This window comes from Hirundo rustica, chromosome 9, assembly GCF_015227805.2.
Source record: "Hirundo rustica isolate bHirRus1 chromosome 9, bHirRus1.pri.v3, whole genome shotgun sequence".
Taxonomy (NCBI): Eukaryota; Metazoa; Chordata; class Aves; order Passeriformes; family Hirundinidae; genus Hirundo; species Hirundo rustica.
Genome location: NC_053458.1, coordinates 20,738,572 through 20,752,573, shown reverse-complemented (window position 1 = coordinate 20,752,573; position 14,002 = coordinate 20,738,572). Strand labels below are relative to the sequence as shown.

General features: G+C 44.4%; 1 protein-coding gene across 1 annotated transcript in view; it reads right to left on the bottom strand.

Annotated features, from left to right (window-relative positions):
* The window catches only part of NTNG1 (netrin G1), a 150,476-nt gene extending 136,872 nt beyond the window's left edge, over window positions 1–13,604 (bottom strand). The window contains exons 1-2 of the mRNA XM_040073099.1: window positions 13,553–13,604; window positions 6,861–7,550 (exon numbers count right to left, since the gene is read on the bottom strand). Of these exons, the coding sequence (XP_039929033.1) occupies window positions 6,861–7,106 (246 nt within the window). The 5' untranslated portion in view covers window positions 7,107–7,550; window positions 13,553–13,604. The remainder of the gene's footprint in view (window positions 1–6,860; window positions 7,551–13,552) is intronic.
* Window positions 13,605–14,002: the final 398 nt, after the last annotated feature.

Below are 14,002 nucleotides of genomic sequence, written 5' to 3'. Positions count from 1 at the left end.
TATTTTACAGTGGAAGATATTTATTTCTTTGTAAAATTGGTGTTGCTGGTTCCATACCCACAAAAGGCCGAAACTCCAAGTTCCCACAGAGTACTTGGGTATCTCCCCCCATGTACCCACCTTGGTGCTTTTGGAGGGGCCAGGGAGGAGCGGGGAGGCACCAGCTCAGGTATTTTTAAGAACCTCACCCAGAGAGCCACAATCTCCACCGCCACAGTTCCTTGCTTTTTAAGATCAATTGTTAGTAAAGTAATTGTCTAAAAATGCCTACTATTCCCAGCTAACTTCAGGGGGAAAACAAACCAAACTAGAAGGGCAAGTAGCAAATGGAATAAAGGCAATGCTAGGAAATGCTTAACAGCTGCTTTTACAAAGTATATTTACAAAATACAAATCACCTTAAAAGGATGCTCTTCTACACATACTAGTGACATGTGCTTTAAAACTGCAACTGAAAATACATAGAAACTGTTGATTTTGTTTAGGAACCCTGTTTTACCCTCAAATATTTTTAAAAACTGAAGTACTTTGTGGGCGTGCTTTTGTTTTAAGGCTTGAAAATATTCCAGTACCCAAAGTGTAACTGAGGAATAAAAAAAAAGGCAACTGGACAAAGTGTTGTTAACAATTTACTGGAGAATCTTGATGTGTGATAATGAATAAAATGCAAATCTGTTTTACTGCCACTCCTCAGTTTTGATTTATGAGCAATTATTAATTTTTAGATTGCTTCCAGTTGGAAGAAAACAGATTTTTCCAAACTATTGCTGTCATTAAGTATATCCATTTTTAAAAATCCTGTAGGAAACCAAGGAATCCTTTCCCACGAGGACCAAGGAGCCTTTGCAGAGTATGCAGCAGGCACTGCCAGACACACAGGTAGGCTGGCATGTGGCACTGCCCAGTGAGAGGGAGCTGGGGCACAGCCAGGGGCAGTCAGTGCCCCTCACATCCCTGGGGCACAGCCAGGGGCAGTCAGTGCCCCTCGTTGTCCCTGGGGCACAGCCAGGGGCAGTCAGTGCCCCTCACATCCCTGGGGCACAGCCAGGGACAGTCAGTGCCCCTCACATCCCTGGGGCACAGCCAGGGGCAGTCAGTGCCCCTCGTTGTCCCTGGGGGGACAGCCAGGGACAGTCAGTGCCACTCACATCCCTCCTGTCCCCCTGGCTGCTGGGGGGCTCAGTGGGGCTGGGGTGGGAACAGCCTCAGCAGTGGGGGCTGAGCTGTCCTGCCCTGTTGGGGACAACGGGAAGGGGCTGAAGCTCACAGGTCTTGAAGTATTAGAAACGTAATGAAATATTCAGTAGCTTAGGAGGAGGCAAATTTTATTTACCAAAATAAAAACCCCGCTCCCTGAAGGCAAAGGTGCTCTCCTACAATGAAAATGTGACAGTTGTAATATTTATACGTGCTCAAAGAGTTCAAATTAGGTGAATGCAGATGTTGTAAATAAAGTCTGCAGTAACTTGGAGCCGTACGTACTTTCAAAACATACAACTATGAAAATCCCCTTTAAACGAGACAGTAGCAATAGCTTCCTCTTTAACTTCCTGCTCCCATTCTAACCCATGCTATCTAGTAAGACCCTACAGATAGATTTTAGAATCCTTCATTATTATTCAAATTTAGCCCATAAAGGAAAACTTTTTTCTTATCAGCATCTTTTAATGATATTGCACAACACTGTTTTAAAATGTTTCGAGAAAGTATGTATGAATGCCAAAAATGCTTTCAAAAAGAATTTTTGTTTCACATTGTGATTTATCCATTACTCAGAAAAGTAACTGTTCATTTAATTATTTCAGTAAACATAATACTAGTATCACTATCTATGCTACACAGTATTTCCCCCTTTTTAAGGAATGTGAGCCTACTTGTAATTAAAGAAATGCTATATTAATGATGCTGAAACTCTCAGAGGGAAGAATTTAATGCCCACCTCATAATATTATGCCAGAATTACATGTGCGGAATACTTTTTAATAATCTTTGTTTCTTAATTTAGTTTTGATTGGTTATGAAATACGGAGTAGCACTCAAGGGCTCAAATTTCTACTGTCATCAGCATTTTTGCTCTATAAATTGTACAAATGCACAGGACTCCCATCTGCAGGCTCCTTTTCAAGCTTCTATTTAACCTACGAAGGAAATTAGCTGCAGGCAACCATAACTGATGATAATTTCATCATTTTTTAGCCGTTGGGATGCTATTATGACATCTAGGTCTAAACACAAACAGCAAATTATATTTTCATCTTGCCATTTGAGCTGCAAACGCAGGTCGGTAACATAAATCTGTCTCTAGTTTGCAAATTAGAGCAATAGCCACTAGGAGTCTCCTGGTCAAATTCAGGGTAAATTGGCATTGTAATCCTGGCTCAGGTTTGAATGCAAACCCCATACTAAAGGCTGGATTTCAGCCTTTAGGGGGGCCAGTCCATGTGCAGGGCAGGTGGGACTGGTGACAGGGTCCCTGAGCTGTGAGCAGCATCATCAGGTTCCTGACGCTTGTACCGGGGATACAGCTGGCACGTGTTTTAGAAGGAAAGCTGGAAGCTACACACTGTTCTGGTAGAGCAAAAGATAGTGATGGTCATGGGAAGTCAGATTTGTCTCTCTTTACGACTGGACAGGGTATTGTGGAATTGTTTTTACAAAGAGGGAAGTAGATTTCACTGACTGACAGTAACTCCCGGGGATTTCAAGCAGATTTGTTTTGCACTGAAATGCCACAGGCCACAAGAAGTAGCACCACCAGGTCCTTCAAAATTTGCTTAGTGTCTCTGAACAGTGAAACCTGCAGGTCAAACCTGAAAATGCGAATAGTTTCCTTCTCTTTTCCTCTTTCCTCTCCTCTCTTCTCTCTCCTCCCAGGCTAACTACACACAGGCATATGGTGCCAGACACACTCTTAGCAATGCCAAATGCTCAAAGTTCATAAATTACAGACCTGCAGGAAGGGGTCACGCTGGCTCAAGCACTGAGGCTGTTCAGTCCAAATCTGTGACTGACAAAAGATGTCCAAATTTCCTCGAAGGAATACCACAGAAAGCAGTCATGCACCTTCTGCCAGCATATGTACCTCACTCTGAGATACTAGAGATTGCTTTAAAATGGACAGGGAAGCCAGAGGTGACCAGTGAACTCTTCCCCGCAGTGCTGGTTATCCCACAGGCAGGAGGAGCGCTGTTTATTCTGGAAGGATGCTGTCACATCTTCTTTACAGATACATGCAACTTCACATCTAGAAATTGTAAGTGTTCACTGCTCTTAACCACTTATTTGTTTATAAGTTTCTTTTACGCATATCTCCTCTAGAGCAAAAATCCTTTCCAAGCTGTAGAAATCCTGAATTACTTTAAATCTGATGAGATTTTAAACAAATAATAATTTGGAAGGCTATTTATTTGGCTTCTGCTTTTTGGGCCCCTTGGTTTCATTTTCAAACTCTTCCCTGCAACCAGAAGGACTAAGGAAATAAAGATGATGTTTTAAATGAAAGCTGAGAATCTCACATCATAATTGTAGGACTCCAGGGGTTTGAGGTTTCAGAATAATCTCATGAGCTGTCAATATTGAATGTCACCAGAAACTATAATGTTATTCTCAGAATAGATGCCTAAAAGCAACTGTGGGATAGTTTTTCTGTTGCATGCTCCCCATAATACCTACAAATGCTGTTCTGGGGGGACACCACAAAGGTACCTGCAAGTGGTGAGCTGCCAAATGCTGGCTTTAGCTGCCAACTAGGGCTGTTATATTTTGCAACAAATTTACATATGCAAAGCCCTGTTATTCAGTCTGTCAATTAAACAAGCTCCTTGAGTACAAATTCATCACGGACTCATAAGAACATTTAATACCATGGGGAATAAGCAGAAACAAGTAGGGGGCCAATTTAACCACCCATCTCCTCTGTATTGTATGCTGCACACATTGCAATGCACGGCTGCATTGTGTGTTATTGCAGAGTATTATCAGCTACCCTCACAGACTGCCTTAGATTCTACCATAATCTCCCAGCAGGACTTGAATGAAATTCTCAGTTTGGTCTGTTTCAAGGATCTGATCTATATTACACCGAAGGCTGACACAGACTCAACAGCTAGTACCTTAGTCCATTTGGGGAACAGAAAATTACTAAGCCCGATCAAGGAACCGACATCAAAATAGAACAGGAGGCTGCTTCAACTTCCTTGTCATCCTGCAGAAGCAGACTTGGCTGCTTGGTACTCTTGCTTATTATTGGAATAGCTGAAAAGACCCTGCTCTTCTCCAAGTCGGTGTTAACCTGATTTCAATAACAAAACAGTGGTACAGGTTTAGCAGGCACATAGCCAGTACTTACAACAAGAAAACCAAGCATATGTGTAAGCCAGTTTGGCACTTCACCATGCTGAAAAGAAACCTTTGCATCTTTGTCACTTCAAATTTGGGATTTTTTAGCACAAGAACACGCCTAACACGAAAGAACTCTTTTTTTTCCACTGCCCACTTTCTCCAAGTATGTCAGTGCTATCTTCTTAATTCGTTTTCTAAAACCAAGAGTTACCACGAAAATAAAAGATCTCAAAAATGCCAAAGGCTCAGTCCCACAAAATACATAAAACCTCATTTTGAAGGAAATATCTAATTCCTACGGGTTGCTATAGTACAGATAGACATGAAGCATTTTTAGGGATGAGAATGCTCTGCTGTGAGCCATGGGCAGTACCTTAGGAACACTAAATATTTCTGTCATTTTCCTTATGTTTCAAGAAGCCAAGCCATTACCAGTGCATATCTAAATATAGTGTGTATGTACAATCTACATCTATCCTGGAAACAAATCCCAGTTTATCATGTAAGAGTCAGTCACTCTACACTTGTGTAGCTAAATACACATTCTCATTCTGCCTGCTCTCTCTAACTCTTCCCCAGTTACTCCCCTTTCTCTGCTTCTCGTGTGAGGATTCTGGTGGCCTTCTGCATCTCACACGCTTAAGCTGCAAGTGGGCTATGGCTCTAATCTCAGGTCACTCCCAAGCAAACTTTCATCCCATATCACAGCACTGGTGTGGTCAAATGAAAATTTTCAAGGGGAGTTCTGGCATCATTTTTAACACCTGGATTTAATCAAAATGTCTTCTGTTCACCTGATTGTTTTTTGTTTAAAATTGTTGTTCTAACTAGAGTGCATACCGATAACAAAGGCCTTCAGAAACTTACAGAATTACTTAAGATAGGAACTGCTACAATGCTGATCTGCACTAAAAGGAAGAAATAAGTTTTACTGCGCAGGTTTAGTTGTTTTGGTTTTTTTCATTAAAAGAACAACGTTTTGCATTACATGATGAGTTACTAAATATTATTGAGTGCTAAATCACAGCTATTACTATTCAGAGGGAAAAATGTATTTCAAGATTAAGAAAAAAACCAGTAAGACAATATTATGTAGGGCACATGCCTTTCAGTTGTTTTTAAACAGTGGCTGCTTGAAGCTGCTTGGATGTTTAGAGTGTCAAAGACATGTCAGCAGAGATGGATTAGTGGGCAGAGAGCAAGTGGTGCAGTCAGAGGTTCATAGTGAATGTAATTTATTCATGTAGCTCTGCAATTTATCACGTGGTTATTACCATAATGTACGTGGGAAGCAGCTGCAAGCGTGCAAATAATGCCTTAAATGTATGTGTGGTTGGATCTGAACTCCTTACAGAACAGCAGTGGTGGAATATGATACCACAAGGCATTTAGAAGAAAATTTCCTTCCTGCGGGGATGCTGTCACCCAGCAATGATGATTTGTACACAGACAAATAAGTATCTTGTAGACTTTTCTCAGTTGTGATAACCTCACTTACCAGAACTCATTGGTTTTTTCAAATCTAAGTAATGTAGGTAATGTGGTGCATGTTTCCAAATGCTGTACTAACAGATGTAAGTGTGCATGTCTTGTAACCCAAACTCGTATTTTCTAGTCAAGAAACTCAATATCTTCCACTCTTTAACAGAAATATTCAATGGCAAAGAAAATAAATCCCTCTGTCGGTGTGAGGACAAAGAAATTATCTAAAAGTTAAAGATCTCCTCTAACTGAAACAACTTCTCACAGTGTGATCTACCAAACACTTGGGAGCAGCACATCTGTAAACTATTGATATACATACATACATATATATATATCTGTGTATATACATATATAGTGTCTGCCTGGTTTCTTATACCTGTGCATTTACTTACCAAGCCAAAAATTTCCAAACCAGTCTATTTTAGGACTGTGTAAAATAAGGAGCTTTGGTCTCAGTTTGCTTGAACGGCTACAGTTTCAGCTAGGAAGAAAGTGTGAGTAGTTGCTAGAGCTTGGAGGTGTTTTTAGCTGCACTGTCCATACACACCCGCTGCAGCTTCTTGGGTAGCTGGGAAACAGCCCAACTCCCACCACCATTATTCAAGCCTTAGCAATTTGAGTTCAGTGGTCAAGTGGTCTCACTGTTTGGAAATTATGCTTAATTATGACATGTTATGATGCTTTAAACTGATTTTAGTGGAATTGGTTCATTCAAGTCTTTCTTGATCAGGCAAAGGCCACCCCAGTTATGGGTTAGCGCAATAGGAGCTTTACGCTGGTTTCTTTTCATGTATTAAAAGTTACTGTAGAGAGACAGTGAATTCAGATAAAGTCAAGTTATGCTCTGCTTAAGAGGATCGCTCATTGCTCAGCTTAACGTACAGCTTGGAGTTTTGTACAGCAGAACCTTTCACATTTGGAATATGATGCAGGTTTTATTGGGTAATTTCCTGTGTGCTCTAGGGCTTGTATTTTGAAGCCATCTAATACAAATACATCCCCACTAATTATGCAAAATGAAAAGCTTGCCTTACCATTGCACAGAAAGTCTCAGGAGGATCTCCACATGTTATGTCTGGGGGATCCAGAGTCACTTTTACGTATTTGATCATGTCTCTGGCTTCTGGCTGGCAGGCCATGTAATCCCATACTTTTCCTTCTTCCGTGTAAATCTGAGTCTTACACACGTCGTAGTGTCCCCACACAGAAGGGTAGTGCTGCATCACGGAGGACACAGTAACCCAGAGGGCGTGAAGTGACAGGAATCTTGACAAATACATTTCTAAATCCTTTTATGTCAGCTTCGTAAGGGTGCTCAGTGCTGGCGTATGTGCAGTCTAGAGATTATATGTACATATACATTTATATATTTATAAAATAGGTTCCAACTCAAACGGATAGGACGTTTGTTTCGCTATGTTAAAGACTTTGGTAGAAGCCACCCAGGCCCTGATGACAGCCTTTCACAGCCTTGCAGTGCTTGTCCTTCATCTTATAACTTATCTGTCAGGGCTTCTTGTAAAAGATGTCCAACAGCAGGTAATAATTTGTGAAGTTGCAGGTCTTCGGCTACACTGCCGATAACCCTGAGTGATCCTCCGTGTTCAGGGCTCGCAGGGGATGCCTGGACACACTGATAAATCAGTATCCGAAGGAAGAGGGTGAGTGTCTATAGGCTGGTCTCTGTTCCCCATCAATCATCCTTTTCTTCTGGCACCAGCACCCTTTTAGAAACAATAAAAATTAGAGTTATTGTCCAAGAATCAATGCATTACAAAATATACGATATGTTGACATTTTGGAGGTTTGATGCAATATAGAGCAAATTGGTACAATATGTATAACCTTTACTGTAGGTTCTGTGCTGGAATGAAGAAACTACCAAAATCATTCACAGTGAAAAGTATTTTGACATGAAGGATTTAACTGTACTCTAACAAAGACAGATTTATAATGTTGCAGGTGAGTTAGAGGTTCCTGCTTCCAGAACTGCATTATCACCCTAGCAAAACTGGAGAGCAAACTACTGAACTCAGCCATGGCCCAGATGGTGCAGGCAGGCGGGGGAGCAGGCAGCCCTGCACTGCGGGGCAGCAGCAGGAAGGTTCTCTCATTAAAGTGACACAGAGATGGGATAGCAGGAGCTGGTAGTTTCTTGGCAAGAGGACCTCACGGAGCTCCAAAAGCCTTACATATTTCTTTTATATTATTATTATAAGAATAACAAAGAGATGGCAAGTACAATTCGATTTCCTTGACATTTCTCATAAGCATTGCAAGAGCTTTAGTCCCTTTTTTTCCTTTGAACTGTGATTTACTGACCACACTGATGACAATCTACTGATAAAGATAATGGCTTATTTAGTAGCTTATTATAAGGATGCTTTTCCCCCTTTATTTTCTTAGGTTTGAAGGTAGCTGTACCTGAGTACTCAGCATTTCACAGCAGATATATGCCCTTTCCCCTTTTCGGTAAGCAACTAGAAATTCCCTTGCTTTGTAGCACCTGAATCTCATATAATTACAGGTATAAAATGCTAGAATGTTATCACAGCAACTCCAAATATATATTTCCTAAATAACACAGGTAAAAATCCAAAATTTCTATGAGGAAAACGCCAAGACAGAGTAAGTGCGCTACTGAAGGAGGACAAGGAAAACCAGGGCAAGGAATTCCAGCGCATTTGTGTCAGCCTGTGCCACCCGGGGTTGGGGAGCCAGGGCGCTGGGCTGTCAGCAGGAGGAGATTTCAGACAGCCGCTGCAGCACTTCCACGCTTCCTTTGTCTGGATGCTAAAATCTAGGCAGACCCCTTGTACAGATGTGGAGAAACAACCGTACGTCACCACCTCCTGCAGCCTGCTTTGCTGCCCAGCTTTAAATTATGCCAGTGTCGTGAACCCTCCCGCAGCCCACAGCCACGGGAAGAGGTGTGTGACCTGGGAAGCTCCTTACTGTGTCACACTGGGAATACGCTCTTTCAAAACTTATCTTCAAAGCTATTTGCAAACAGCCTCCCTATATTTAAATAATGCTTCATCTTAAACTGAGCTAAACTACAGACACCATGAAATGCCAACAGATGGTTGAATTGTGTTTCCATAGCAAAGTAATTTACAATAATTGCTGTATGGACGTAAATGCAATTTTCCGTTATATTCATTTTATCAAGTGTTACCATACAACTCTCATGTAATTTATCGGAATACGCAGAAAATAATCTGAATTTTCCTGCAGTAACAATTCTCAATTCATTTAAACATATTTAAGCTTCAAATCTAAATTTGACACAAAAGCAGAAATATCTAAGACCAGATTAAATTTAAATCTCTTTAAGAAGCATGCTGGGTAGTACTGTTTGGTTTGTAGCAACCTTACATTCTTTTTACCACAGAAGCGTTTGCATGTTATTTTGGAATTTGGTAAGTAAAAGAACACTTTCCCTGTCCTCTAAAGACACTTCTTCCCCTCTGTTTCCTTTCCAATATATTTACTATTTTGAAGGGGAAAAAAATGCATCCACAAGACCCCCTAGTTCAGAACAGTCACTATGAAAATAGGAAACAAGTCCTTGCTAAAAAAGGCCCCAAATTATTTTAAATTTATGGCAAACCAAATACTCTTTACTGGAGATGGCTTGGTTGTAGCCGGAATAAACAGTAAGTAATTAAATAAACATTTTTTTTCTGTGTAGAAATAAGAAGTTACTGAGTTTAATTATCTTTAGACTGCAAGCTTTTATATTCAAGCAAAAGAAGTTTGTTTGCTTTAATATCTTCCTTTCTAGCTCTTCAGTTACCTGTTACCTTTTATAACTGCTGAGACTCAGATCCACTAATAAACAGAACTAACTGCTTAGGACTAAATAATGCGAAGCAAGCCACTACCTTAACACACTGTGCTAAAATACTTCCCAAATAACGAATTCTCATTAAAGTAAGCCAGTCATAATGATGGTCATTACACAGAATTATAGACTATAACATTGATTGAATTTAGAGCACTGACAAGAAAAAAGTGCAGAGGAGTGCAAGACATCTGAGCATTAGGCAGCTGTAGCCATGTACAACAGACACTCCTGACAAGAAGCAACCAATTATAGCTTAAATTTCTGGCATATAACCAGTTCTGATTAATAGTTTTCCATTACATTACAGACATATTATTAATGTATTAAAAATGTCAAGCTTTGGCAAGAACTAGTATGGCATGGCTCAGTTAGTCTGCAATATCTTCTTTTAATGAGCTTCCATTGATATAGAGAAAGATATTGACCAAAGCACATTAAGGATCAAGTGCTGAGCGCTGCCAGGGTTTTTTCTGATGGAGCTATACGACTTGTCTTGCTTATGTTTGTTCCTGCAGAGTCACTCGCGATACGCATTTTACATTTCTGTGCCCTATTGCTAAGGACATAGCTATTTGAATTATTTTGTAAAAAAATCCCTTTAGAGTAACATTTCTGAAGTTTACAGCTGTATCAGATGTGCAGTGATAGGCCTCTAGCTGTGGGCAACACACAACTGGGGTTTTTGTCCCCAGCAATGCCTGTGCATTTGACCTTAGAAAAAGGTAATCAAACAAACCAGGAAACAAACAGAATTGTCTGATGCCCTGATTCCCTCCGCCCTGCCCTGCTAGTCGCACACCCCGGGTGTTGGGACAAAGAGGGATCAGCGTCCTTGCTGGCAGCGGGCAAGGGAACGGCAAATGGCCGGGAGGACTTGAGGTAATGTACGCAAACCCTCCGGAGCACACCGCTCCCGGCGTCTTCTGCGTGGGGCAAAGGCGCTGCGGCCCTGAACATTCCCACGTGCCACAGCCTCTGCACTCTGGAATACACTGGGAAGCACCTGGGAGGCACCAGTGCAAAGGCCACATCTGCTCTCTGCCTTTCCCCGGAGCGCTGCTCCGTCTGTGAAGTGCCGGTCGTTCTGGCCACCAATATGTCACAGCCGGTTGAGAAGAACGGCACGCAGATGACCCCCAGCCTGAAATCAGCTGTGAGGAGGCTCTGTGCACATGCATCCCTTTCCAGGTGGGGAAGTCACACCTCACCCAGCCTGTTAATTCTGCAGATGGAGGAGACACCCCCTTTACAGAACAGATAAAACGCATCTTGGCAGAATCAGTGCCAAGGAAGAACTGCAGCTCTCATTAGAGGTTGTTAGCAAACACCCCTTCTTTGCCTCCCTCCACCACTGTGAAAATCCACCCCCCTCCCCAAATAACTCCCTCTTCACAACCCACAGCGGCTGGATGTCTTGCATGAGCTCCCTGTTGGGAAATCACTGCGCAATCCATAGGGGTGGGCTCTTGGGCCTCTCTCTTTGGCAAGCCACAGGAGCGCGAAGGAGGTAATAAAATAAAGAGTGACCAAGTCCCACACTGACCGCGCATTCGAGCGCACCCCGCCACCATGCACGGGCAGGAACGAGAGCCAGCACCAGATACTACACTGCCTCTGGAGAACTGGCTGAAATAACCAGGCAAGGCAAGGAGCGCCGGCTGTCACCTCCCAGCAGCGGCAGCTGCAGAACAGATTTTTGCAAAGGAAACATGTTTCAAGTTTGTATCCTGAACAGCTTAAGTCGATGAATGTATCCAATCAAGCCCAAGTAAAAAGCTCCTATGCGTCCACTCCAGTTGGTAATTATTAAAGGCCAGGTTAGAATATAGGAAATAATGTGTGCTAGAAAACAGAACTAACCCTCATGCAACTTACATTTACTAACCTCGTGTTTTGTACTGTGCTACACCTAGGCAACTTGAGAACCTTGTACATATACCAACCACCCCCTTTTATAAAGGCAAAATTATTTATATATTCAAAGAAGGGAACCTGTATTTAGCAATCTAATACACATTATTTTCGTCAATACTTGTATGAACTGCTGTATACTTAAGCAACTACTTTGGTGTCTTTGGCCCCAAATGCTGTTCCAATCAAAGTTTGGGTTCTATTCTTATCCAGCTTATTTAACTATTTAGCAGAAAAGATTTCTTTGCCTCAGGAGAAATTTAAAATGTCAATACCTATTGGCTAGAGAAAATAAAATACAGCTACCGAAGAACTGTGATTTGGCACTATACTTGAAATACTTTTGGTTTTCACACATTATTCTTTGCTGACTGACACATCATACTACCACTGCCATTACTTGCCAGGTATCATCAGCTGTCAGAATATGGAGTAAAAAGCATTTCAGCTATTTAAATTTTAGAGCCTGAGTACATGGCTGCCACCCAGCTGCCTTTTTTTTTTTTTTTTTTTTTTTCCCCCCCCCTCTTGCATCTTTATAATTGTAGCTTATTGCCTTAAATATCTCTGAAACTAGCATCAATCTGTTCTGCAAGTTTTTCCTCTGGGAACTTAAGTTAGCATTTGAGGCAGTTACAGGCTTTGTTTTTGGCTTTTTTTTTCAATGATTCTTCATGCTCAATAAGGTGATGCATGCCCCTCACACGGTAGCCAGGGTATAAAGCTACAAAGCTTTCTAGTTATGGTGTGAGCTGATGACTTTATAACTGAAAGTACTTAGCCTCAAAAATGAATGCTTACCAGTTGCAGATTTTTTTTTTCTGTGCTATTACTGTATTTAACACGAATTGCTAGAAAGTTGGTGCTGCTTATCAGTGTCAAAGGGTTGAGGGTTGACACAAAGTATATAACTCCATGACAGTATCACTACTAACTGCTCAAAACTCTCTGATAATCATCCTTTTAAGGTCTAGAAATACACCAAAAATCAACCTTTATTTTTTCCACATGAAAACCACAAAAAAACAAACAAACAAAAAAAACCCCACCCAAACAAACTACCACCACCACAACAAAAAACAAGCCAAGGGAAGTTCTGCTGTGGTTTTCTTCCCTTTGACCGGCTCCCCAGGCCACAGCTTCTCATCCTCAACCGCATTGTCCTTAGGCAAGACAGCGACTTATTCCCTCTTTAAAAGCATCTCCACCGCTTGTACCACTCACTGTCTCCGCTAACATTTCTGTAGAAGTAATGCTGGCTCCTACCACATCAGATCCGGAATATTGAAAAGTTGATTGAAGAACAATAAAAGTATACCAATCAGAGACGAAAACCGCACATGCACTAACTTTGAGAGTAGAAAAGCGTCTGTTTTATCGCGTTTGGCTGATCTGCGCTGCTCACCGCCATGAGGGGTTTTCTTTGGGGGCTCTGTGTGCGTGTGAATGTTTAGAAAAGCCGCCTGCAATTTCCGACGCAAGGGAGGAACTGCTTCCAGGCTGGGTACCAGTGACCTGCCCGCTGCTCCTCGCCGGCGGGGCGATGCCCTGCGCCGCCGCCCGCGCCTCTGCCCACCGGGAGCGCCGCTCTCCCTCGGCGCCCGCGGGTGAATCCGCGCCGCGGGGCGGGCGCCGGCGCCACGGACGCGCCCCTCCCTCAGGGCTCGCGCTCCCTCAGGGCTCTTCCACCGCCCGCGCCCCTTCAAAGCTCGGCGCGGCGCTGCCCGGCCCGGTCCAAGCTCCGGTTCCGAGCTCCGGCGGAGGAGGCGCGGCGCAGGTACCGCCCCGGCCCGGCCCCGCCGCGCTCCGCTCCGCGCGGGCGGCAGGGGGCGCGCGGCCCGCGCCGATCCGCCCGCGGTCGGCGGCCCGAGCCCGGCGGGGCGACCCCCCGCACCGGCCCCCCGGCGCCGCGCCGGCCCCCCGCGCCACCATCCCGCCCCGGAGCGGCGGGCGGGCTGTACTCACCCTGCGGGCTCGGGCCGCCCGAGCCTCACCGCGGAGCGGCGCGGAGCCGCCGCGGCGCTGGGACGCGCTGGGGCTCCCTCGGCGGCGGCATGAAGGGCCGCGGGGCGGGCGTGAGGCGGGCGGGGATGCTCTTCTCCAAGAAAGTTTCCGGCGGGTGGCGGGGCGGGGGAGCTGGGCGCTGCCGCGGCTGACCCCGGGCACTTGTCGGCGTCGAAGTTTGGCGGGGCGCGGGCGGCGCGCGGGCGGGCGGCCGCACTCCTCCGGCGCTCGGCGGGGCGGCGGGCGGGTCCTGCCCGCCGGGGCTCCCCGCCCGCCACCGCCGCTCAGGGCGGGGGCGGCCCCGCGCGGGGCGCCGGCGTCCGCGGCATGGGGCGCGGGGCGAGCGGAGCGCCTCCCTGGCCGGGGGCCGCGGCGCGGAGGGCTCCGGCGGCGCGGGCCAAACTTCGGGGG